This window comes from Ceratotherium simum, chromosome 32 (genome assembly GCF_057802395.1).
Source record: "Ceratotherium simum simum isolate JZ-2026a chromosome 32, ASM5780239v1, whole genome shotgun sequence".
NCBI lineage: Eukaryota > Metazoa > Chordata > Mammalia > Perissodactyla > Rhinocerotidae > Ceratotherium > Ceratotherium simum.
In genome coordinates, this window is record NC_141931.1 from 19,228,017 (window position 1) to 19,253,212 (window position 25,196).

Here is a 25,196-nt window from a genome sequence, read left to right on the forward strand (position 1 = left end):
GCGTGGTGTAGTGGAAAGGGCTCAGGAAGTGGAGTGAGCATCCTGGGCTCAGTCCTGGCCCCATAGCTCTCAAGCTGTGTGCCTTTGCACAAGGTTCTGCACCCCCATAATCCTGTCTCCTCATCTGCAAAATGAGGATGATGCCTTCTCCCCATCTCACAGGGCTGTTATGAGGTTATAGTTAGATCATTTTTATTAAATGGTTTTTATATTACAGAGCACTGTCTCCGTGGCCATTATTCGCAAGATGCAGGTTTTATGGGGTTTAAGTTTTTTTCTTGTACAAAGTTTACATTGTATCACATGAAGTGAGTCTTACAGGTAGTTTTTGTTGGTGTTACCTGTTTACACGTAAGGACCAAGAATCACTGAGAAGGAGCATTGTTTGCCCCAATTTTTCCCTGCCTGCCTCTGTGGGGTGAGAAGAAAGTGGAATCTTCCTCCCTAGCTTTTCAGCTTGGTTCTCAGGTAATAAATATTCTGTCCACCAGACATCATTTCCAAGGTAACTCATACAAGGTCCACCATGAGCTTGCCCGATATTCTCTCCATTTCTGAGCATTGCTTCATCAGGTAAATGCGGCCTTACTTACATGCAGTTGTGACATCTTATTGCTTCTGTCATCACCATCAGCTTCTGCCCATCTCTGTACCCCTTGTCATTTTGAGCCCTTCTCCCACCTCTCGTCACTTAGAAGAAACTAGAGCCAGCCCAGGCAGGAGGAACTGGTAGCATTATATGATACAAAAATTCTTTTCTTTTTTAATTGTCTAAATTGTCTTAATGGGAGCTTTTCTCCATTGCGTTTTTTAAAACTAAGGCTTCTTTCCCTTAAGCTAATGTCAGCTTTGGGTGACACGGTACATTATAGTGGACTGTCTTTAGAGACTGTTCTGGTCTACACTCAAGAACCAAAATAAAATTATATTTGTCTGGATTCTTGGAGACTTCTTAGTGGTAGGGGACTTGACATTTTTTCCAAGGTATTAAATTTGGAAAATAATGGGTAGAGAGTAGAGTTGGTGTTTAGTATTCACATGGAGCAATGAGGAGGAGAAGAGGCGTGCCTGGCTCTTAGGAATATAATAGTGGGATGCTAACGTGGGGTTGATAGACGTGCTCACCTTTCCTAACACTAATTCATTTCTCCCCAGGTGGTGCTCCTACGGAAGGTGAATGGATAGGTTTACGAGTCTGTCATAGCTGAGTTTTCCTTACTGCTTTGTCACCTTGGATTTGAGCATTGTGCTTACTTGAATCTGCTTTAAGAAAGCATGGAAATAGAGACTATTGGGATAAACTGTTTCATGAATGGTGATTTCGTGTAAAGACTGCTGGTCAACCTGATGAGGCCAGTTCAATTGAGTGGAATCCACTCCGAGGGCTTCTTCATGGAGTTGGGATATCATTGGCTCCTTTGGAGCAAAGATGCTGATTCACGTTTGTTACAGAAGTCTGAGTTTGATATTTTAGTGTTGGAGGATTTAACTCAAATATCAGGAAAGAAGAATTAGCATGACAAATTCAGTGCAGATCCTGTAGGTATATTTTTGTAAGACTGGGTTCCACTTTGCCTTTTTAAAGATAAGTGGATGCATGTTCAGGCCTTAGGACTGATATGCTGTGCTCTCAGTTCCTATTTAAGTTGTAGGTTTCCTCATAGATTGTGTTGTTGGGGGTTCAAATGGGTGTAAATTTCATTTTGCTAGACATCATTTCCTTTTATGTTGGAGGTCTAAAAGAGACCCAAACAAGAAAAATCTAAAAATACGATGAATTAGAACAGCGAAAGTATTTTGTTAAATTAGTATGTGTAACTGAGATATGACCTTATGATTTAGACCTCAATCAAAATATAAGATGAACAGCTTACAAAAATTTGGGCAGCCCTGGGCGATGCTGTTAGACTTGTTAAGTGGAGACATTAAGACTTTAACCTGCCTCTGGTTAGTCTCCAGTACTTTGTTTCCTTCAATCATTTTAGAGGCAAGATTCCTAAAGAAACCCATTAAGTGACACAACCACAGGTTGGCTGTATTAATTAAACCCCATTTTGTACTGTGAAACGGGTAAGCTTCCCAGGGTAAAAGATTTGCTCCAGACCACAGACTTCAGGTTCAAAATTGAGCAGAAGTTCAGAGCTGCTGTTTATAACCCACCAAGGGTCGATGGTACCTTTCCTTGGTGCCCATGGTGTGTTGACATACAGGAAACCCAAGGGCTCTGAAATTTCCTTCTAACCGCTTCTGAACCACAGGGAAGAGTGCTCTTTGTGTGGCATCACAATTCTAAAGCAAATCAATTATTTCACATACCGGAAAAACTCCCTGATTTCCACATCCAGTCCTATATACTATATTACTCTTTTATTTCAAGTATAGTCTCATTTTCCAAGTTGCATTACATTATTTGAGGGATTTTCCAAAAAAAAGAGCCGGGAATCTTCAGAGATGGCAGGAATATTGGCTTTGAGGAAGGAACTTTAGAATTTAAAGGTATTTAGCCTGAGAATAGGTTTTACTTGAAAAGGAGGTCGGTTTCCAACACTTCGGTTGGGGAGAACAGGCTGTGGTTGCAAAGGATCTGAGTTCATAGTGGAAACTGCTCATTCTTCGTGTTGGAAGGTTTGTCTCTGGAGCAGCGTCAGCGTTGGGGGTGGGCAGCGTGTGGTCCAGGAGAAAGGCATCCTTGGAGATTTCCTTTCTTGATTGACTTCTTTCCCAGCTCAGCACTACATTCAGATTTCTTTCTTTCTTTCTTTCTTTTTTTTAATGAACTAAAATTCCCCTTCTCTGCCTGGTTTCCATTCTAGAAGTTATTTCCTTTGTCCCCACATTGCTATCGCAGAGCATTAACCCTAACAGTGAAACCAAGGCTAGTGGCTGACTGGCTGCTGTGTGACAGTAATACATGTACTGCATGTCACTCCTCTTTGCTGCTCCGCCAGGATGAGTAATGGTTGGGGCCATTGGCAGGTGGGTGGGATACTGAAGCAAAGGGTGGTTTGATTTATGTTAGATTTCCCCAACTCTTAGAGCCCCACTAAAACTCAAAGCTGTTTATCTTTAACAAAACGTTTGCTTATATTTTCATCTGTTAGCATACTTGAGCCCAAGGCCCTGACCGGGCATAGAGGAGGATTGCTCGTTTTGTGATGTTGTAATCGCCAAGGCAGATGCACGTGTACCCGCCCCAGGTTTGGGAGCAGTGGCAGCTTCCTTATATTTTGTGTCTGTGTGTCTTTGCTTTTGTAGAATCCCACCATTCCAATGCAGAAGTTGCAGGATATCCAGAGAGCCATGGAGCTGTTATCTGCATGCCAGGGCCCTGCCAGGAATATCGATGAGGCTGCCAAACACAGATACCAGTTTTGGGACACGCAGCCGGTACCCAAACTGAGTAAGCTTTTCTGCCTTTTTTTTTCCCCCTCAAAACAAAACTGGATTAACAAGAAACAAAAAACACAGAAGACACTCTTCTTGACTTATATAATTTGTTTTCAGACCACAGATTAGAAATTTACACAAAAGTAACATTTTTCTTCTTAAAATATAAATATGGGATAGTGACGTTGGTTTTTAGTAACAACAGTTTTAGTGTAATTCCTATCCCTCTAAAAAATCCAGTTTCCCCAAACTTGAAACATTAGCATATTAAAAATATATCTAAACAGGGAGTCTCCTCCTCCCCGTTTTTGTTCTGAGCTTCATGGAGTTGTTTTTTCTATACATAAATGTTTAGCAGTCTCACATCTCAATTATTCTGAAAGACGCAGAAAATTTGCCCTATTAAATCTCACTGAAATGGAAAATTTTATGCTGCTTAACAGTAGGATTCTGAATACTCACCATTGGTGTTAATTATTACCAATGCAATAACATTCCAGTGTATAAGGGAACCGGGCCACCTCGTGAGGGCTTTGGGTCATCTAAGAGTCTCCGTAATAGGCCTCTTCCCTCAGTGCTTTGTCTGCTCCATCATGTTTCACTAAGACTTTTTTTTTTTTTTTTTTGGTGAGGAAGATTAGCGCTGAGCTGACATCTGTTGCCAATCCTCCTCTTTTTGCTGAGGAAGATTGGCCCTATGCTAATGTCCGTGTCCATCTTCCTCTTCTTTATACGTGGGACGCCTGCCACAGCATGGCTTGACGAGTGGTGCATAGGTCCATGCCCGGCATCCAAGCCTGCGAACCCTGGGCTGCCAGAGCGGAGCGCACAAACTTAACTACTACGCCACCGGGCCAGCCCCAGCGTTTCACTAAGACGTTTACCACTTAAGTTTCCATGAACATCATTTAATTGTTCTTCTTTCCTGTTATGCAAAAAAAGATGATGACATAAGAAACATAAAAATGTTTTAAATGTATTACAAGCTAAACTTGATGGTTTGTATTACGTTTGCATGAAGATAGATTATCATATAATTATTTCTATATTTTTCTTTCTTGATTGTTCAGGTTCCAGAATCTGTAATTGCCATTCAAAACTGTTTAATACGGGCCGGCCCCGTGGCTTAGCGGTTAAGTGAGCGCGCTCCGCTGCTGGCGGCCCGGGTTCGGATCCCGGGCGCGCACCGACGCACCGCTTCTCCGGCCATGCTGAGGCCGCGTCCCACATACAGCAACTAGAAGGATGTGCAACTATGACATACAACTATCTACTGGGGCTTTGGGGGTAAAAAAAAAATAAAGGAGGAGGATTGGCAACAGATGTTAGCTCAGAGCCGGTCTTCCTCAGCAAAAAGAGGAGGATTAGCAAGGATGTTAGCTCAGGGCTGATCTTCCTCACAAAACAAAAACAAAAACAAAACTGTTTAATAGCCCCGGTTATGTACAAATAGTCAGTTTTATCACATCTAAATCAGGGAGCAAGCCTTCTCTCTGCCTTCAAATAATGGTTTTCAGACTTGAAGTCACCACTCATCTCCCACCTACGCCCACCCCAAGCAGCTTCAGAAGCACAAGCTTCAGAGTGTGAAAGAAAGAAGGAAGACTTTATCCTCACTTGGGTTTTCTTTCAGGCTCCAGGAGTGTATTTGGGAGTGGAGGAAGACTCTCTGGAATGAATTTCAGGATTTTAAATGAGATGGAATTGAGTGACCCTTAGCTGAAGGGATGTAGATTTATTGATCTGAGCGTATCGGGTTTAGCTGAATGCTGCTTGGCAAGCTGCTGGTGGCATTTAGGTCCCTGCCCTGGAGAGAGGAAGGCCGCTTCCAGCAGGCACCTAACCCCAGCGCACCTCTCTGGGAAGATAGCTCAGGTGCTCACCACATTTTGGGCCCTCCGCTAAATCCTTGCAGGATTCTCCAGCTCCTAGAACTTCTAGTACACACCTCAGTTAAGGCAGCATCCAGGTTAGTGGGGGAGGAGGGAGCCTGAGGTCGGGGGAATGTGGGAAAGTCAGGGGGACTCTGCTTCTCAATTTCTCTCCAGAGTGCTTGGTGTCCCAGGTCAGCCTAACACAGCCAGCCGTTGGGAGCTGCTTACATGGGATGGTCCCCTGATGTTGTGGGACAGCCAAGCCCTAGGTAAAGCTCTGAAGGGACTCTAGAGGGCACCTGGGACTCGGGCCACTTGGGCTGACTTGTGGAAGCCTGAGGTGTTCACATGGAGATGAGCTGGTAGAGGGGAGATAAGACGAAGTAACAACGTCAGGGAGTAGAAAGGAGAGAAAACGAACCTTCCCCTTGGCGCTGGTGCAGACCCTGTGACTCTGCCTGTAAAAGGGTCTGTGATGCTGAGAACTTGTACCTGAGGGTCATTTATTCGGTGGATATTTGTTCTCTTGTTTGTCTTCTGGTTTTGTCTGTCTATTTATTGTATTTCCGTATGGTATAATTGATATACCACGTTATATTAGTTTCAGGTGTACACCGTAATGATTTGATATTTGTCTACATAGCAAAGTGATCACCACAATAAGTCTAGTTAACATCCATCACCACACATGGTTACAGCATTTTTTTCTTGTGATGAGAACTTTTAAGATCTACTCTTAGCAACTTTTACCTATACAGTACAGCTTTCAAATATACAAGACAGTATTATTAACCATAGTCGCCATGCTATACATTACATGCCCAGGACTCATTTATTTTATAACTGGAAGTTTGTACCTTTTGACCCCCTTCATCCATTTCCTCCACCCCCAGCCTCTCAAAACCACCAATCTGTTCTCTGTGTCTATAAGTTCTTTTTTGTTTTTTCTTTTTATTTTTTAGATTCCACATGTAAGTGAGATCATATGGTATTTGGCTTTCTCTGTCTGACTTATTTCACTTAGCATAATGCCCTCAAGTTCCATCCATGATGCAAATGGCAAGATTTCCTTCATTTTTATGGCTGAATAATATTTAGCAGATAATTGTTGAGTGTCTGGTATTAAATGCCAGGCAGTGGAGTATATCCCAGGGACACAGTGGTGGGAAAGTAGGATAAATGGTAGCTAGATGGGGGTTTGCGGGAGGACGTACTCCAGGTAGGAAAAAGCTTTCATCAGGCAAAGATGCTGTGAGAAATTGATGTCTAAGTGTATAAACGAAAAAACTCAAGCGGCCAGCCACTTGAAGAGAAGGTGGGGCCTTGTGAGCAGAGGGAAGCCCTGACAGCCCTGAGCTGGGGCCCGCCTGGGGGAGGTCAGCGTGGCTGAAGCCTGTGAGCAGAGCGGGTGGGTGCCGAGGGTGGCTGGGCAGGCAGTGGCCATGGTCAGGAGCCTGGGTTTTATCCCACCCCTGGGTTTTATCCCAACCACACTGGGAAGCTGCAGAGAAGGAATCAGAAAAGGGCACCTTTGTGGAAATCGCTAGAGACGTTGATGACTGGAACAGCACTGCCAGCAGTCCAGGCGGAGAGAAGTAAACAGTCCTGAAATAAACTTTAGATTTTGCTGGGAGGGGTCAGAGGTCAATGCAGCCCTTTCTTCCCAGTTTGTTGAAATACAGAGTCAAAAGACAACATCTCCAAGGCTGTCATCAAACGTGCGTTGTCTACAGTGGCACTGGGCGATAAACCTGTAATTTAGGGATTGAGACGGAGAACTCACTATCATTTCATGATATACACTTTGTCATCAGATGACAAAGGATTTCTCTCTTTATTTAATTGGTGACATAGCAATTCTTCTCTACCACTGTTTCACTCCAGAGCTGGCTGGAACAACAGCATATTTTCAAAGATCATATTAAACCCAAGGACCCTAAATATGATTTTGATTTATGTCACAGACCATTTTGAATACTTTGTAATTGAATATTCTCTCTCCTTGTGTTTCTCTCTCTCTCCCTGTCCAGATGAAGTCATAACATCCCACGGGGCCATCGAGGCAGATAAAGACAATGTGCGCCAGGAGCCGTATTCCCTGCCGCAGGGTTTTATGTGGGACACTTTAGACTTGGGTGACGCTGAAGTGGTGAGTAGCACTTTTACATTCAGCACCTGCGTTCACACGCGCTGCCTCTGGGCTGGTTCTGAGCACCAGAGACAGGACACTCTCTGGTCTTGTAGCTCAAGGAGTTGTACACCTTGTTGAATGAGAACTACGTGGAAGATGATGACAACATGTTCCGCTTTGACTATTCGCCCGAGTTCCTGCTGTGGTGAGTCCCGCTGGCCGCGTGAGCCGTGGGTGGGCTGGCGTGTCTCTGTCTGTCCCCGTCTTCTCGGACACTAACTGGCGCCTGTTTTCCTTGCCCACGTTGACTCCAGGGCTCTGCGTCCTCCAGGCTGGCTCCTTCAGTGGCACTGTGGGGTCAGAGTGTCTTCGAACAAAAAGCTAGTTGGGTTCATAAGTGCCATCCCGGCAAACATTCGGATTTACGACAGGTACGTATTGAAGTTTGCCTGTGTCGGTTTCGTTGCTTTTCTGAGAATTGCAATTATAATAGGCTTTTAAAATGACTTAATGCAGGCTGGTGCTAGTGGAGGAGGTTGTATATGTGTGGGGGCAGGAGTATATGGGAACTCTGCGTTTTCTGCTTTGTTTTGCTGTGAACCTAAAACTGCTTTAAATAATAGTTTATTGAGGGGCCAGCCCAGTGGCCTAGCAATTAAAGTTCGGCACATTCCACTTCGGTGGCCCAGGGTTTGTGAATTCAGATCCTGGATCTGCATCGCTCATGAAGCCATGCTGTGGTGGCATCCCACATACAAAGTAGAGGAAGACTGGCAACAGATATTAGCTCAGGACCAATCTTCCTCACCAAAAAAAAAAAAAAAAAGTTTGCTGAGCCAGCCCTGATGGCTTAGCAGTTAAAGTTCGGTGCACTCCACTTCAGCGGCCCAGTGTGGTTCCTGGTGTGGAACCACACCACTAGTCTGTCAGTAGCCATGCTGTGGCGGCGGCTCACATAGAAAAACCAGAAGAACTTACAGCTAGAATATACAACTGTGTGCTGGGGCTTTAGGGGGGAAAAAGGAAGAAAAAAGGAGGAAGATTGGCAACAAATGTTAGCTTAGGGTGAATCTTGCCCTGCCAAAAAAAGAAAAAATATATATATGTATATATGGTTTATTAATTAATGAAAAAAATCTTGGACTGTGAACAACAAAAAAAGGATTGTTCTCTTTTTCTTTCTCTCTCTCTTTCTATCTCTTTTGCTCACTCTCCCACAATCTCATACATGCATACACACAGATATGTATTATATATGTATACACACACATATGCATATACATGTACATATATATGTATCAGAATAAACAAAGCCATAAACAGGTATTTCAGGTTTATTTCTGGGAGAAAAAATACTGAAAAAAAAGTTTAGGAGGCATAAAAACTTTCTATCCATAAGATAAGTTTGTAGCATTTTTTGCTCTAGGTCTCAAGCCCAGAAAGTCAAAGATCTCAAGCATAATAGGTCTATTTACCTTTAAATATATTGGGTTAGCTTATTTATTGCTAAAAGTGTTTGATCCCAAGGAATTTTGTGTGCTAAACAAAAAGCCTGCATATCTGGAACCAGAGCAGGGGATGGGCTTTGAAGCTCTAGAAGGTTTATTTTAGCTCAGAAGAGCACCAGCTGGCCTGGTCCAGGCACCTCTCAGGGGTCCTGGGGACTGCATTATACTCCAAAGCAATGTCTTATCAGATTCTGCATCTGGGTGACCCAGTTATTGCCATAATTGTATACATTACAGGAAAAACAGATATAGAAGCTTTAAGAAGCACATCTGATCCAGTTCTAAACTGAAAACTTATAAAAGACCAAAGTCCTAAAATGTATTTAGAACAAGGGGGTATGCATTTCCATGGCCTAGAGTTATTATCATTCTGGCAGGGGAGTACGGGGAATAGTGTATCTATCTGAGTTTGTGAAATGTCTAAATGATAGAATATTTTTCTTAAATATTGTATCAAAGGAGGTCCTTCAGTTTCTTAGTCTTGAAATTTGATGGGTGTTGTCTTATTTTTTTAAATGTTTTCATCTTACATTCACTCTGATTTTTGACATCTTTCTTAGTGTGAAGAAGATGGTCGAAATCAACTTTCTTTGTGTTCATAAGAAGTTGAGATCAAAACGGGTAGCCCCAGTGTTAATTCGAGAAATAACTAGAAGAGTGAACTTGGAAGGGATTTTCCAGGCTGTCTATACCGCTGGAGTGGTTCTTCCCAAGCCAGTGGCCACGTGCAGGTAATAGCATCACACCCTTACCTTGCATCTTACTTGTCCCTCACGCGTTGAGCCTCCCTGCTGTGTTGCTAGAAGTATCCTTCTCCTTATGTGTAACTCAGAGGGATTTTGGCTTACTGTGAGTGTGTAGTTGGTTGGTAGCCGAGGTGGAGACTCGAACCTGGAACCACGGAGCCCAGTATTCCTTCCAGTGTACCATACAGCCACGTGTAGGCTAATAATGCTGGACCTCCAATTCTGTGTCTCTTCCATTGGAAAGATGACTGCTGTCTCTACCTCGGGGAAACCCAGGGCATCGTGATCTTGAACTGTGCTGTGTATACCATCATCTTTCCTCCCCCGACACTCAGTTTTATATGTGCTCTGCAGCACTATTAGGAACTATTCCAAAAGTTTGATAAACATCAGTTGAAAAGCCCAGAGGTACTTGTTTGCTAATAAGAAGAAGGCTTCAGCTCAGTTTTTATGACTTCATCTGATCTTATCAAGCTTTCAGAGGTTAATCTAGGAAGAAAATTGTTTATCTGGTGTCACTTGACTAACCTGTTTGTAAAGCATCAGAAAGAGTTGATCTCCCTCCACTGTTTCCGTTGACTCAAATAAGATGAATTTTCAGGTAAACATAGTATAAAAGATAAAATTGTAAAACTATTATCTCCTATTAAATTATTCATAAATAAACAGAATAAGTAAGACTTCACAGGTATATTTTCATACAAATCATTCACCCTAGTACCTAAACTGGAATCACTTACGAAATTCAAGCTAGTTTCTCAAGAAGTTGTTTTCTTTGGTTTGCATTATATAAATGTGAAGGCTGCTGATTGAGGGGGAATATTTTCATGTTTTTAAACTTTTTTTAAAATCAGTGATGGTCATTAAATACTTGCAAACTGAGCATTATTAATATTTCTTTTGCAATTTTAAGATTTCTCTATACTGAAAGAGGTGAAAAGTCACAAAGGAACATTAACTAGGAATGCAGGACATATTTTAGAGGTGAAAAATGACTGATAAAATAATTGCATAGGAAGAAGACCAGCATTCAGCCCTGTACCACATACAACATAAGTGTTCATTAAATGCTCTGTAACAGCTGAGCTGAGACAAAGCAGAAAAATGTGGAGAGTTAGGAATCAATCCAATTTTAAAACCTTTATTGTATTCCAGATACTGGCATCGATCGCTCAACCCCAGAAAATTGGTCGAAGTGAAATTTTCTCACTTGAGTAGAAATATGACTTTACAGAGAACAATGAAGCTGTACAGACTACCGGATGTAAGTAAGAGATTATTTGCAGCTTTTCGAAGCTGTAACAACTGAAGCTTTTAATGTAGAAAAGAATTATTTGCAAGAGTCTAAAAATGGGCCCATGTGTCTGAAGACGTGACTATGTAGCTAAAAAGACTGCACGGAACTCAGGGGCTAGGAAAAGTGGGGACGTTCATTTGGAAATACCAGTTTGGTTTTTATAAGGCTTTTTTAAGTTCTGCAGTTTATGGTTGGATGGGATTGAACTCAAGACATGTAAGTTTTAAAATTTTGAGTATTTATTGTCTGTTAAGTAAGAGGGAAGAAAAGTTCAGGCTTCTGATGATATCTTAACACAATGGAACTAAAGAATGAGGTTTACAGGAGAGACCTTGGGAGAGGAAATAATGTCTCATTAAATTATCCTCTTTTTAAACCAGCTAATTCCCAATTTGAAAAGTTGTTTCTTAATAGGGGAAAACTTAAATGTGCTTAAAAGTCTTGGCTTTATTTGGGGCTTGGGTGGTGTATTAGTTATCTATTGCTGCATAACAAGTTACCACAAACATAGCAGCTTAAAACAACACGTTTACAGTCTCTCAGGTTCTTTAGGTCAGGAATCAAGGCACAGCTTGGCTGAGGCCTCTCTGCTTCAGGGCCTCTCATGAAGCTGCCATCAAGATGTCAGCCAGGGCTGATGTCTCATCTGAAAACTTGACCAGGGATGGACCTGCTTCCAAGCTCACATGGAAGGCATGAGTTCCTTGCAGGCAATTGGACTGAGGGCCTCAGTTCCTTACTGGCTGTCAGCCAGGGGCTACCTCAGTTCTTTGCCACATGGGATTCTCCAGAGGGCAGCTTACAGCATGACAGCTTGCTTCATCAAAGCCAGTAAGGAGAGAGCCTATAGAGAGAATCTGCTAGCAAGGTGGAAGTGAGAACCTTATGTAATGTGGGGAGAGAGGGAGAATCCCCCTCTGCCCTTTCCCTTAAGGTTCTTATGGCTGGCCAAATAATCAACAAGACAGGTTAGCAGGAGAAAATATTACCAAGTTTAATAACATGTATACATGGGAGAAACTCAGAAATGAGCAACTCGTCCTTCTGTCTAAGCTGCCCGCTTAAGTATTGTAGCTAAAGGCGAGGAAGGTGTTGGGGGTGGGTAGTGGTCTGGGACCTCAGAGGGCAAGAAGACAACTCACATGGAGATAGAAATGCAAATGTTTGCCTGACTACTCTTCTCAGGGTCATCTATAGATAATGTGGTCAGGGAGAGAGAGAGTTTTTTGATAAAAGGGGCTTGGTGCCTTTCCTATTGTAACCTCTATCCTACATTATCTTTACAGCCATCATGATAATAACTCTTTCCTGAAACAGATCTTTTGTTTTAAATTCTTTAGGCAGTTTGGGAGGGGAAACTCAAATATTCTTCCTGAGTTCTCTGAGTCCTTATTGTCTTCAACTCGAAATAATCCGCATACCAGAGTGGTGCCTCCTGGGGTAGCTTGCCCTGAGCACCATCATAACCAATTCATAAAAGTGACATCCAGTCACTGTTGCCATATATCATTGGTTAGGAGCAGATTACAGGTCCCACCCACACTCAAGACGAGTGGATCACGAGAGCATGAACACCAGGAGGTGGGCATCACTGGGGGCCATCTTAGAATCTGTCTGCCACTGATGGGATCTTCTATTTTAAGTTTTGATTTCGTCAGAGCTGTTCTTTCTTTTGGGTTGTTACAGAGTAGTTTAGCAGGTATTTTAACTTGATTGAAGGATTCACATGGAGTGTACCCATGTTCCTCTGAAAGTGGTGAGGACTGTGGTGGCCTTCCTAGGGGCAGCAGACTCCGTTCCTTTTGTCTTTTGGCCAGTTGTGTGTTTACCAAATGCACGTCTTCAGTGGCTACATGAATTGATGTCTTTTCTCTGATGATAGTCGAGAATCAGCTAATTTCTGACCTGAGGCAGAATGTAATCAGGAGAGAAGACAAGGTGAAGGAAACCAGATGCTGGAGATGTCAGGCTCATCATTCTTGGGCTTCGCCACCTGGCAGCAGGATTGGAAGGCACATTCTTCCTGTCTGTCTTAGCTGTTGTTGAGACAGTGGGCACTCGAACTGAGGAACTCACCACCTCTCTGTGAGGCCAAGGAGGGAGCGGGAACATAGAACCGCAGGCGATGTGACGAAGGAGGGTCCACGTGACCTGGGGAAGCAGTAGCAGGCCTCTCAAGTGGGGGCGACAGAAATGAAGGTGAGAGCATGGAGGTGTGAACACTGAAATGGAGAAATAGGGAGATGTTCAGAGAAGTCACAGCATCATCGTGACAACAGTTACTGATCAGTATTCTTTTGAAGCTAGAGACAATTTCTGCTAATGGCCAAGACCCAGAGTGACTGAGAGGGACAGAGTCCCACAGAGCACAAATGGCAGTGAGAAAAAAGGGGCACAGTACACAGCTAGGATGAAACACCGCCTCTGCAGGCACCATTTATTCTCAGTGTCCTCCTTGCCAGTCATTAAATACTCTGCTATATGCAAGTTGAAATAAAAACTTCAAGGGTGCCTGCTTTTTTTTTGCTAGGGGCTAATGCTGTTCTACTTTGGTCTCCCCAGATTGCAGTGTATTGAACCTAAAACAGCTCGTGTGTAAGGAAAGCACCCACTTACATGTAGGTTGCCTAAAATGGAACGAAGAATAGGAATTTTAGTACCTATCATTAGTTTATTCAGGATGATTAGAATTTAAGGTGCTGAATGTACTTTTTTTAATGTTTCTTTTTTTTTTTTTTTTTGATGAGGAAGATTAGCCCAGAGCTAACATCTGTTGCCAGTCCTTCTCTTTTTGCTGAGAAAGATTGGCCCTGGGCTAACATCCGTGCCCATCTTCCTCTACTTTATATGTGGGACACCTGCCACAGCATGGCTTGTTGAGTGGTGCTTAAGTCTGCGACTGGGATCTGAACTTGTGAACCCTGGGCTGCCAAAGCGGAGTGCACAAACTTAACCACTATGCCACCAGGCAGGCCCCTGTTAAAATTACTTTTAACTTGACTTTGTCCATCAGCCTTTATATTTTTGGAATATAAAGGAATCAATCAACTCATAGATAACAAAAGTTTAGACAAGTTGGTAGTAAATCACTGGGCAGGCAGTGGTTGTGAAGCCACACTTCAGCATCTTAGTTATGGTGGTCTTAGGTTACTTGCATAGAGCAGTCCTATCCAGCCATGTTGTTATGGTGACTGCCTTTTTCTTCCCCAATAAACTGACATTTATAAAGTGCTCTCACATAATTATTCAATATATTCTCACAACCACCTTTTGAAGTTGGTACTTTTTATCCCCATTTTACAGGTGAAAAGACTGAGGTTGACACTTAGACAAGGGCCTGTCACTAATAAGTGGAGGACTTGGGATGCAGACCCCAGTCTTCCATATTTCCTCTGTTAGATCTGTCTGCTTCTGCCATCACCTCTAACACACCCCCTGTGGGGGCACCGTGGCCCAGTCCCACCCCATATCTCGCTGTGCAGTCCTTAGAGCATAGGTTCAGACAGGAAAGGGCGATTGTCAAGATCCAAACAGCTCTTGTCAGCATGTTCCAGTCTTCCTTCCTCCTTTTAAGTGGTAGGGAAGGAAAGAAAAACGAAGAGCAAATATATGAACAAAAAGAGAGAGTGGGGAGAGGAGATGAAAGTACAGATGTCGGAAAATCGGAAGGTGCTGACCGCGGTCTCCTGGGTGTCTGCCTTTAGAGTTAGAAGCTGGACAATGCAGCATATACCAGACCACCTGCTCTCACAAGGGCCCACGTGGATGATACCACCGCTAGCAATCATATCGTTGACAAACAGTTTTGTACCATTAAGCATAAAGTGAAGAACTGTATTGAATACAACTTTTGCTGTATGGATCAATCTCATTTTCTGATTCATCATTACTGTTTCTGCTTACAGTGCCTGCTTTATGTTCTCATGGACTTCTGAATATGAGAGTTAACATTTACTGTGGCCAGCATTATGCTAGACATTGAACATCCGTAGTCTCGTTTATTATTTATAACAATCATAGGAGGGCAGGTCGTTAACCCCATTTCACAGAAGAGGACATTGAAACACCAGATTGATTTGCCCAGAGTCCTCTAGGCAGGACAGAGCCATCCCAGAGCCCACGCCATTAGCTACTGTTATCTAAAAGACTAAGGTTTCTTCAAGAGTAACATGTTTCCCTAACCTTTAAACACACGTCGGTTTGTTTTTAATTTGGTGTTGAGCATTTCCAAACAAGTTGGAATTTTTTTTGGGGGCGGGGTTGAGTACTTTAAAGGTGAAGGAATTTGAAGTGGCTAAAAAGCAGGAGTCACATTAATCTGCCAGCATCTTTCTCGGGTTGCAAGAAAGACACGCTTGTGAAGACATGCTAAGACACGTGAGATTTGGTAGCAGTAGATGATTTTTTTTAGCGTTTAATGTCCTACTCCTTTTTAAGTCAAATAAATAACCGTAATCATTGCTTACATCTCTACTCTGGAATCTTGGCTCCAAACAGTTCACACCACATAGTTTGACAGAGAAGAACACTGCTTCTGTTTTTTAATAGAACTCTGAACTTTATCTGTATGCCTCGATACGCAGATGTTACACGGATTTCAGTATACATAGAGTCCAGCGAGTAATGCATATTAGTTGGATCATGGGAATGTGTATCTGATGGTGATACAGAGTTTGCTTAGGAAATTTAAGATTTTTCTCAGTTACTGGAAATGTTATTTTGCTTTTTATTGAACTCGCAGAAAACGTTACCACTCTATCAGATTATGCCACAGCATACCATTTTTATCTAGGCTTAACGTTCTTCCCACCTCTTCCTGAAGACAGCAGCTATAATTTGAGTGTTTATTTTACATTTTAAAATTTATGTCATGCTTCTATAGGTTTTTTGGAGAGTATGTGACTTCACAATGTTAGAAAGAAGCAAGTTTAGGCTCAGATACATGAGCCATTGTTAGTCAGCAAAAGTAAATATTCTCCCCCTGTCTTCTGGAACCTTATATTTTTTATAGCTAATATAGTCTGAAGCTCTCTTCTGCTTTAATGCTTCTGTAAAAACTTGTTTAAGTGCTTATAAATGGCCAAGTTTATATACTTTCTCCCTTCCTCTTTGCCCACACAGGCTGTTTGACTGAGTCTTCCTTATCTAAGTTCTACTACCCATTTTTATGACCTTTGGAGACTTGAGACAGCAGTTCTCAAAGTGTGATCCAGGGACCCCCTGGAAGTCCCCGAGACCCTTTCAGGGAGTCCGTGAAGTCAACACTATTTTTATAATAACGCTAAAATGTAATTTGCATTTTTCACTTTTATTTGCTAACAAGTATACTGTGAAGTCTTCCAAAGGCTCTGGAATGTGTGCATGTATATATTTTGTGTTTGAAAATTTCTAACTGAATTTCTAACATGATAAATATGGATAGCTATAACCCACATAAGCAAAGCTCTTTGGGAGTACAAAATAATTTTTAAGAGCATAAAAGGGGATCCCAGACCAAAATATTTGAGAACTGCTGCTTTAAGGATGTCTGCTAGGCAAAAGATGTTGATTTTGGTGATTTCATGGTATAAATATTCAATGAATGAGAATTGTGCTGCAGAAGAATATTTTGCTCTAGAAAGAAGTTGGCAAGCTTCGTCTTTATTTCTGAATATTCTCTATTAACAGATATCATGTATTCTGTTGCTTTCATTAATTAATCTAATTGCTTGATATTGTTGATTGTTAACTGAACCAGTATCAAAAGAAAGAACAGTCTAATATTAAGAAAGGCTGAGGCCAGCCCAGGTGGCCTAATGGTTAAGTTCAGTGCGCTGCTTTGGTGGCCCAGGTTTGGTTCCCGGGTGCAGACCTACACCACTCGTCAGTGGCCTTGCTGTGGTGGCTACCCACATACAAAAATAGAGGAAGATTGGCAATAGATGTTAGCTCAGGGCAAATCTTCCTCAGCAAAAACAAAAAAAAAGAAAGAAAGAAATGCTATTTAAAATTTGTCGAGGCTGGCCCCGTGGCTTAGTGGTTAAGTGCGCGCGCTCCGCTACTGGCAGCCTGGGTTCGGATCCCGGGCGCGCACCGACGCACCGCTTCTCCGGCCGTGCTGAGGCCGCGTCCCACATAGAGCAACTAGAAGGATGTGCAACTATGACATACAACTATCTACTGGGGCTTTGGGGGAAAAATAAATAAATAAATAAAATTAAAATTTATCGAGATCATTCTCATGTCAGAAAATAATTTTTTTTAATGACCATAGTATACATTCTATATGGTTTTGGTCTTCCTACTAGCATTTAGAAATGTATATTTGTTAACGTTTAACAGCATTTGGAAATCACATAGGTTCCCTCTTCCTATCAATTGCAGTATAGAAATGCTACCAAATACTGGCTGGCTCAGGGGAAACAAAAGAAAAATATAGTTTCATGCCTGGCTGGCATATAAATACCAGGCCGTAGAAGTGTCATCTTTCCAGAGCTGCCAGTGACTTTTACCATGTCTGCAGCCTTCACCTCACCTTATTGGCTAAATAATTGTGGTACAGAACTTAGACATTCATTTCATTCCTTCAACGCATATCCAGGCTGTTAGTGCACTGCTCGCCTGAAGGGTTAAGCCTTGGATGGAAGCTGGGACCTGGGGATTTCTGGTCCCTTGGCTTTGAGATCACAGAAAGACTAGAAGTATGAGTTCTCTACTAGATGTTGAGGACTTAATTTCTCTCAAATTAGACTAGTAAAATATATATTAGCTGCATTACTATGTCTTTATAGATTACATAAGTCATAACTGAGTGGCACAAGGTAAATACTTAGCTGTTGGGTCTGTAAATACAAAGAACGCATCTCCCATCTCCCCACCCCACTGATCAATACTCAGTCACACTCTTTGTCACGGAACCTTAGAAGCCTCAGCACAACCACTAACATCCATGAGAGCCGGTGCTCAGGATGAAATCCTGGTTTCCATCTCGGGCTTCTGCCATACTACTAGTGTAGGGCATGCAGGCATTGCAATGAGCTAATTTTAGAGGCAGTTCTTTATTTTAAAGTATTTAGAAATAATTCAGGACAGAAAAGGTACAGTAGCAATATTTATATACACATTATTTATCACTTAAAATTTATCCAGTACTTCTTCAAGAAAAAAAGTCAAGTGAACTGGAGAAATGAAGTTGTATTTCTAAGTTTTTAATTTTTTTTTTTTTTTTTTTTTTTTTTTGCTGAGGAAGATTCACCCTGAGCTAACATCTGTGCCAGTCTTCCTCTGTTTTGTATGTGGGTCACCACCACAGCATGGCCACCAATGAGTTGGGTAGGTCCATGCCCGGGAACCGAACCTGGGCCACTGAAGCAGAGTGTGCTGAACTTAACCACTAGACCACGGGGCCAGCCCCCTAAGTTTTTAATTTTTCGTCTGTAAAACAGGCAGATGTGGTGGCCTTTCTCACTTCGGTCTCAAGTGGTGTCTGGTGTCTGGATAGTTCCTAGAGAGCTCAGTGATGTCTGGAGCTCTTTTGAGGACAGGCACTAGAACAAATCCAAATGGGGACCTGTCCTCACCTTTAGGTTATTGTGTTCCTGTGGCCTAATGTAAAAATTGTGATGCTCTGCAATAATGGATTCAAATACCTGTTCTGATCACCTTTAATCAAAAGATGGCATGAGAGGCCAGAGCCAGTCCTTGGTAGCCAGCCATTCGTCTTGAGAAAATAGTCAGCAGTATACTGAAATGCTTGCCTTCCCATTCTCACCAATATGATTTACTTTTGTTTTTGTTGCTCATGAGAACAAAATAGCCCCATCCTTTTCATGGGCCATTGAATAAAATAAGTTTCTCAGCTGTTTTCAAAATGTCAGACAGGGCAGATTTAAAGCACAGTACTGCAGAAGACATTCTTCTGTCCTATCGTGTAGGCTGCTAAAATTCTCGGCATTGGGATATAGATGAACTTGGAGTGTTCCCTTTGATGTTGTTTGGGTCGTGGGCGATACCAACCAATGACCGGGTACACAGAGCCAAAATACAACACATTGTCTAGCATATATTCTAACTCAGTGCTTCTCAAACTTTATGTGTATGTACATCACCAGGGAATCTTGTTAAGTTGCAGATTCTGACATGGTAGGTCTGTGGCGGGGCCAAGACTCTGCAGTTCTAACAAGCTCGTGGGTGATGCTGGTCCAGATGGTCTGTGGACCACGCTTTAGTGCACAGTACTTTTGCTTCTCTTATATTTAAACTTCCCAATTTGTTTTGTTTTCACTCTAACAAGGTTACAAAGACTTCAGGCTTGAGACCGATGGAACCGAGAGATATCAAAGCAGTTCGAGAATTAACCAACACTTACCTGAAGCAGTTTCATCTAGCCCCGGTGATGGATGAAGAGGAAGTTGCCCACTGGTTCCTCCCCCAGGAGCACATTATTGACACGTTTGTAGTGGAGGTAAAGATAAGGTGATAAGATAGTACAGAGAAGTATGAAAACACGTACAGTGGAGTCTAGAAAGATCATAGAGTGCCCATCTCTTTCCTTCTTCCACGACTCACTGCTTCTGTACCAGATTTCTGCTCACCTTGGTAGAACCAGATTTTCTTCTTACAGTTTTCATTCCTGGATAGAACACACTTTACCACTTATTAATGGGAAATCAGGATACTTTTCTGTTGTCACCTGTGTGATGAATTGCTTTTTGCAGTTTTGAAAAAGCCTATTTGGATGACCTCATCTGAGGTAGACACATTCCAAAGTTTAACATTCCTTTGGTTTTGCAAAACTGACTGGTACTGAACTGCCTTTGGTTGAGATGGCATAATTCAGCCACTTCACTCAACCCTTGTTCAAGGGAAGGAAGGAGAAGTAACAGTCTGGATTTTCTGATTATCGGTGAGATGAATTTAACAGAGCACTTTTTAAACCTTTTTTTTTTGAAGCTTAAATCTGTTGTTCAAATGACATTTCACTTAGAAGCTTTTTTGGTTGATGTGGGATTGGGTTAAGAAGTGGGATTTACTCTGGTAAGTACCTGGAGGAGAGAAGAGAGCGAGGAGGCCTGTTGGAGCTGCTGTAGTGGTCCGTTCACTATTCACTCATAAGCGTTGAGCCAGCAGCATATTTTCAGCATTGCCAGACATTGTCTGGATGTAGGATTATGGCCAAATTAGGGCAGTAATGGTGGGAGCGGACAGGGTAAATACAAAGGATGTTTCTGGAGAACAACTGAGCAGTCTTTGTGCTTAAATTTTTGTTTCTAAAAGAATGCTAGAGTGGACATCTTTGTGCAGAAATCTTAGTGCTCCTGTGTAAATTTCTCCAGGGCAGCAGTTCACAAAGTTATTTTTTTTTTGGTGAGGAACATTGGCCTCACACCCGTTGCCAACAGGCTAACACCTGTTGCCAATAATCTTCCTCTTTTTGCTTGAGGAAGATGTTAGCCCTGAGCTAACATCTGTGCCCATCTTCTTCTATTTTTTATGTGGGTCACTGCCACAGCATGGCTTGATGAGTGGTGTAGGTCCACACCCAGGATCTGAACCCGTGAACCTGGGCCGCTGAAGTGGAGTGTGCTAAACTTAACCACTGTGCCACCAGGCCGGCCCTCAAAGTTTTTGATCTCAGGACTTCTTTACTCTCTTAAAAATCATTGAGGACCTCAAAGAACTTTTATTTTTGTGGATTATACCTACAGATATTTACTGTATTCAAAATTGAAACAAAAATTGTTAATATTATTATTTAATTTAATAACAGTATAACAATCATAAGCCCATTACATGTTACCTAAATAACTTATTTTGTATGAAAAGTAACTTTTCCAAAATAACAAAATTAGTGAAAAGAACGGTATTGTTATATATTTTTGCAAATCTCTTTAATGTCTGACTTAATAGAAGACAACTGGTTCCCACATCTGCTTCTGCATTCTGTGATATATTGTTTTGGTTAAAGTATGTGAAAAAAAAACTTCGCATGAAGCATTGAAGATATGGAAAAGAATGAGTATTTTAATAGGCTTTGCAGATAATTGTGGATATTCTCTATCTGAAATCATATTAATGAACTTTATATACTCTGTTAGGTGAAAATCCATTGGTCTGTCTTGTCCTTTGAATGAATCTTTTACCAGCGTCTGAGTTTGCAACATCATACATTGATCATTTAGAAAATACTGGTTGACTGAGTTACATAGATCTTCCCTATATTGATGTTTCATTGTATAATATCAAAAAATCACATTCATTGATTTCACCACCACTGTCATCAGAAAAGTATATGATGTAGCTCACAGTGGAGGATACAGGTTTTTCCAAACTTTAACTTGCACCTGAAAGCTCAAATTTTATCATTGGCAACAAATCCTGCCAGTTTTTTCCTTGAAGCGATAGGCTCACAGCATTCATTTTCTAGAAAAGCACCAGATACCCAAGTCTGAGTGACTGTAGTTTGCCAGTCCTGCTTTTGCACAGTGTTCCATGAAGAAAGTGTCTAGTTCAGCTCACAGCTCAGTTGCCTGAGGGCTTCTCCTGGAGACAGCCCTACGTCTCAGGCTGCAGCAGAAATGCCTTGTGCGTACTTCCTGTTTCATCACACAGAATATTAACAAGATGTGTTCTTAAGGGTTGAGAGTTAATAAAAATAATCATTCTTAAGCAAGGACATGCCGAAGCGAAACCTTTTTTAACCGTGAGGGTGTGGTGGTGAAGAATAAACTGACTACCATAGGGTTGGTGCTGCTGCCTTGTTTTGTGCTGAGGCACCGGCAGTGGTTGGTACCCACCATGCTTCTGCATTCTCAGTGCAGATGTCCACGTGGTGGACAAGGCAGAGAACTTCTCAGTGCTGCTATGGAAACGGTTTTGACCTCACAGACTTCTGAAGGGGCTCAGGTATCCACAGGAGTTCACAGACCACATTTTGAGAACTGCTGCCCTAGGGTACAGACTTTAGAAGTCAAGCTGCTGAGTTTAAGAGTCAGACCCATCTTTAACATTACTGGAGACTGCCACTTAGCTCACCAGAGTATCTTTTAGCAGTGCATGAGAGGCCCTAGATCCTCCCAGCCTAACACTTGAGAATTATCAGACTTTAAATGTAGGCCAGTCTGATGGGTATCAAATGGTATCTTGTTTTTAATTTATATGTTTTCTTATTACTAATGAATTTGAACACCTTATAAATCTGTTAGCTGTTTTTATTTCTTCTTATATGAGTTTGCTGTTCATATATTTTGCCTGTTTTTCTTTTTGACTGTAATCTTCTTGATTTGTAAAAGTTTTTCTGTATGCTGAATATTAATACTTTGTATTGTGGTCTATTTCTGGAGTCTCTATTCTGTTCCATTGATCTCTGTGTCTATTCCTCCACCAAAACCACACTGTTCTGATTACTATAGCTCTGTAGTATGCCTTGATATCAGATAGAGTGATTCTTTCTACTTTATTCTTTTTTGTCAAGATTGTTTTAGCTAATCTATTTCCCTCTCTTTTCCATATAAATTTTAGAATAAGCTTGTGTTTGTCTACAAAAAACCTTGCTGGGATTTTGATCAGAATTACATTAAATCTATAGATTAATTTGGGGAGAATTGGCAAGTCTTCCAATCCATGAACATGGTATATCTTCATTTATTTAGATCTTTAAAAATTTTTTTATCAGTATTCTGTAATTTTCAGCATCCAGATCCTGTACATGTTTTCTTAAGTGTATACCTAAATACTGCATTTTCCTTGGAATGATTATAAATAATATCATGTTTTTAATTTTGGTTTCTGCATATTCATTGTTAGTATATAGAAATGCAGTTGCTTCTTCTGTGTTGATCTTATATCCTGCAACCTTGCTGAAATCACTTCTAGTTCCAGGAGTGTATTTGTAGCTGTCTTGGTATTTCTACATAGACAATCATGTCATCTGCAAATAGGGACAGTTTGATTTTTTCTCTTCTCATCTGTATGCCTTTTATTTCTTTTTCTTGCCTTATTGCAGGGGCTAGATCTCCCAGGACTTTGTTGAATAAGAGTGGTGACGGTTGACATCCTTGCCTTGTTCTTGATATTAGGGGCAAAGCATTCAGTCTTCCACTGTGAGTCTTACACCATGATGTTAGTTGAAGGTTTCTTGTAGATGCTTCTTATCAATTTGAGATAATTCCCAACTTGCTGAGAGTTCTTATCATAAATGGGTATTGGGTTTTTTCCAGTGCTTTTTTTGCTTCAATTGATATGACCATATGATTTTTCTTTTTTAGTCTGTTGATATGGTATATTCATTGATTGATTTTTGAGTGTTTGACCACCCTTGCATCTTGCATACCTACAAAAAATCCACTTGGTTATGGTGTATAATTCTTTTTATACATTGTTGGATTTGGAGTGCTAATATTTTGTTGAGTTGTTGAGAGATACTGGTCTGCAGTTTCTTTCTTTCTTTTTTTTTTTTTTTGTACTGTCTTTATCTGGTTTTTGGCCTCATAAAATGAGTTGGGAAGTGTTACTTCCTCTTCTGTTTTCTAGAAGAAATTGTATAGAATCGGTGTTAATTCTTTAAATGTTTGATAGAGTTCTCCAGTTGAAACCATCTGACCTTAGAGAATTCTTTTTTTGTTAAAATAATGAATTCAATTTCTTTAATGGTTATAGGACTATTCAGATGATCTATTTCATTTTGATTGCATTTTAATAGTTTGTGGTTTTTGAGGAATTGGTGCATTTCTTCTAAATTGTCAAATTTATAAGAGGAAAGCTGTTCATAGTATTCCCTTTTAATGGCTGCAGGATCTATGGTGATATCCCTTATTTCATTCCTCATCCTGATGATTTGTATCTTCTCTCTTTTTATTTTTATCAGTCTAGCTAGCATTGTATCAATTTTATTGATTTTTTTCCCCAAAGAACCAAGCTTTTTGTAAATAATTTTATTTATTTATTTTTCCCCCAAAGCCCCAGTAGATAGTTGTATGTCATAGTTGCACATCCTTCTAGTTGCTGTATGTGGGACGTGGCCTCAGCATGGCTGGAGAAGTGGTGCGTTGGTACGCGACCGGGATCTGAACCCGGGCCGCCAGCAGCGGAGCGCATGCACTTAACCGCTAAGCCATGGGGCCGGCCCAGAACCAAGCTTTTGTTTCATTGATTTTCTCTGTTGTTTTCCGATTTTCAGTGTCATTGATTTCTGCCCTTATTTTTAATGTTTCCTTTCTTCTGCTTCCTTTGGGCTTATTTTGCTCTTCTTTTTCTTGTTCCTTGAGGGAGGAACTTAGGTTATTGATTTGAGATCTTTCCTTCAACAGTGTAAGCATTTGGTTCTGTAAATGTCCCTCTCTACACTGCTTTAGCTGCATCATACATATTTTGGTATGTCATATTTTCATCTTCATTCAGTTCTATGTATTTTTTAATTTACTTTGACCCTTCTTCTTTGACTATGCAGTATTTAGAATTCTGTTGTTCAGTTTTGACGTGCTTAGCAATTTCCTATTGATCTAGTTTGATTCCATGATGGTTGGCGAACACACTCTCTATACTTTCAACTCGGTTAAGGTTCTTGAGGTTGTTTTAGGCCTATATAGTCTATCTTGGTGAATGTCCCATGTGCGTGTAAAATGTGTATTCTGCTATGTTGGGGTGAGGTGTTCTATATATGCTAATTGGATCCTGTTGACTGTGTTATTCAGATTTCCTGTATCCTTGCTGATTTTCTTTCTAGTAGTTCTGTCAGTTGATGAGAGGGGTGTGGAAGTCCCCAACTGTAATTGTAGGTTTGTCTATTTCACCTTCCAGCTCTATCAGTTTTTCTTGTATTTTGAGGGTCTTGTTTGGTACTTCCACATTTAGGACCTTAATGTCTTCCCAGTGGATTGATCTTTTTATCATCATGTAATCCCCCTTTGTCTCTAGTAATTTTCTTTGCTCTGAAGTCTACTTCATCGGATATAATATAGCCACGCCTACTTTTTTAAAATTAATGTTGGCGTGGTATATCTTTTTCAGTCCTTTTACTTTCAGCCTGTCTGTGTCATTGAATTTGAAGTGAGTTTCTTGTAAACAGCATATAGTTGGGCAGTGTTTCTTTATCCACTCTGCCAGTCTTTCTTTTGATTGATGTATTTAGACCATTGACATCTGATAATTACTGATATGTTAGAGCTTAAGTCTGCCATTTTATTATTTGTTTTCTGCTTGTTTCCTCTGGTTCTTGTTCCTCTATTTTTTTTTCCCTTGCCTTCTTGTGGGTGACATGAACATTTTTCAGGGATC

The 25,196-nt window shown here is 41.2% G+C and overlaps 1 protein-coding gene across 4 annotated transcripts in view; it reads left to right on the forward strand.

Annotated features, from left to right (window-relative positions):
* The window catches only part of NMT2 (N-myristoyltransferase 2), a 63,347-nt gene that overhangs the window by 32,151 nt on the left and 6,000 nt on the right, over nucleotides 1–25,196 (forward strand). For all 4 annotated transcript variants that reach the window (XM_087420793.1, XM_087420792.1, XM_087420794.1 and 1 more), the window contains 7 exons: nucleotides 3,256–3,400; nucleotides 7,292–7,410; nucleotides 7,506–7,597; nucleotides 7,707–7,823; nucleotides 9,461–9,631; nucleotides 10,802–10,910; nucleotides 19,216–19,386. In XM_087420793.1, the coding sequence (XP_087276919.1) occupies nucleotides 3,256–3,400; nucleotides 7,292–7,410; nucleotides 7,506–7,597; nucleotides 7,707–7,823; nucleotides 9,461–9,631; nucleotides 10,802–10,910; nucleotides 19,216–19,386 (924 nt within the window). The remainder of the gene's footprint in view (nucleotides 1–3,255; nucleotides 3,401–7,291; nucleotides 7,411–7,505; nucleotides 7,598–7,706; nucleotides 7,824–9,460; nucleotides 9,632–10,801; nucleotides 10,911–19,215; nucleotides 19,387–25,196) is intronic.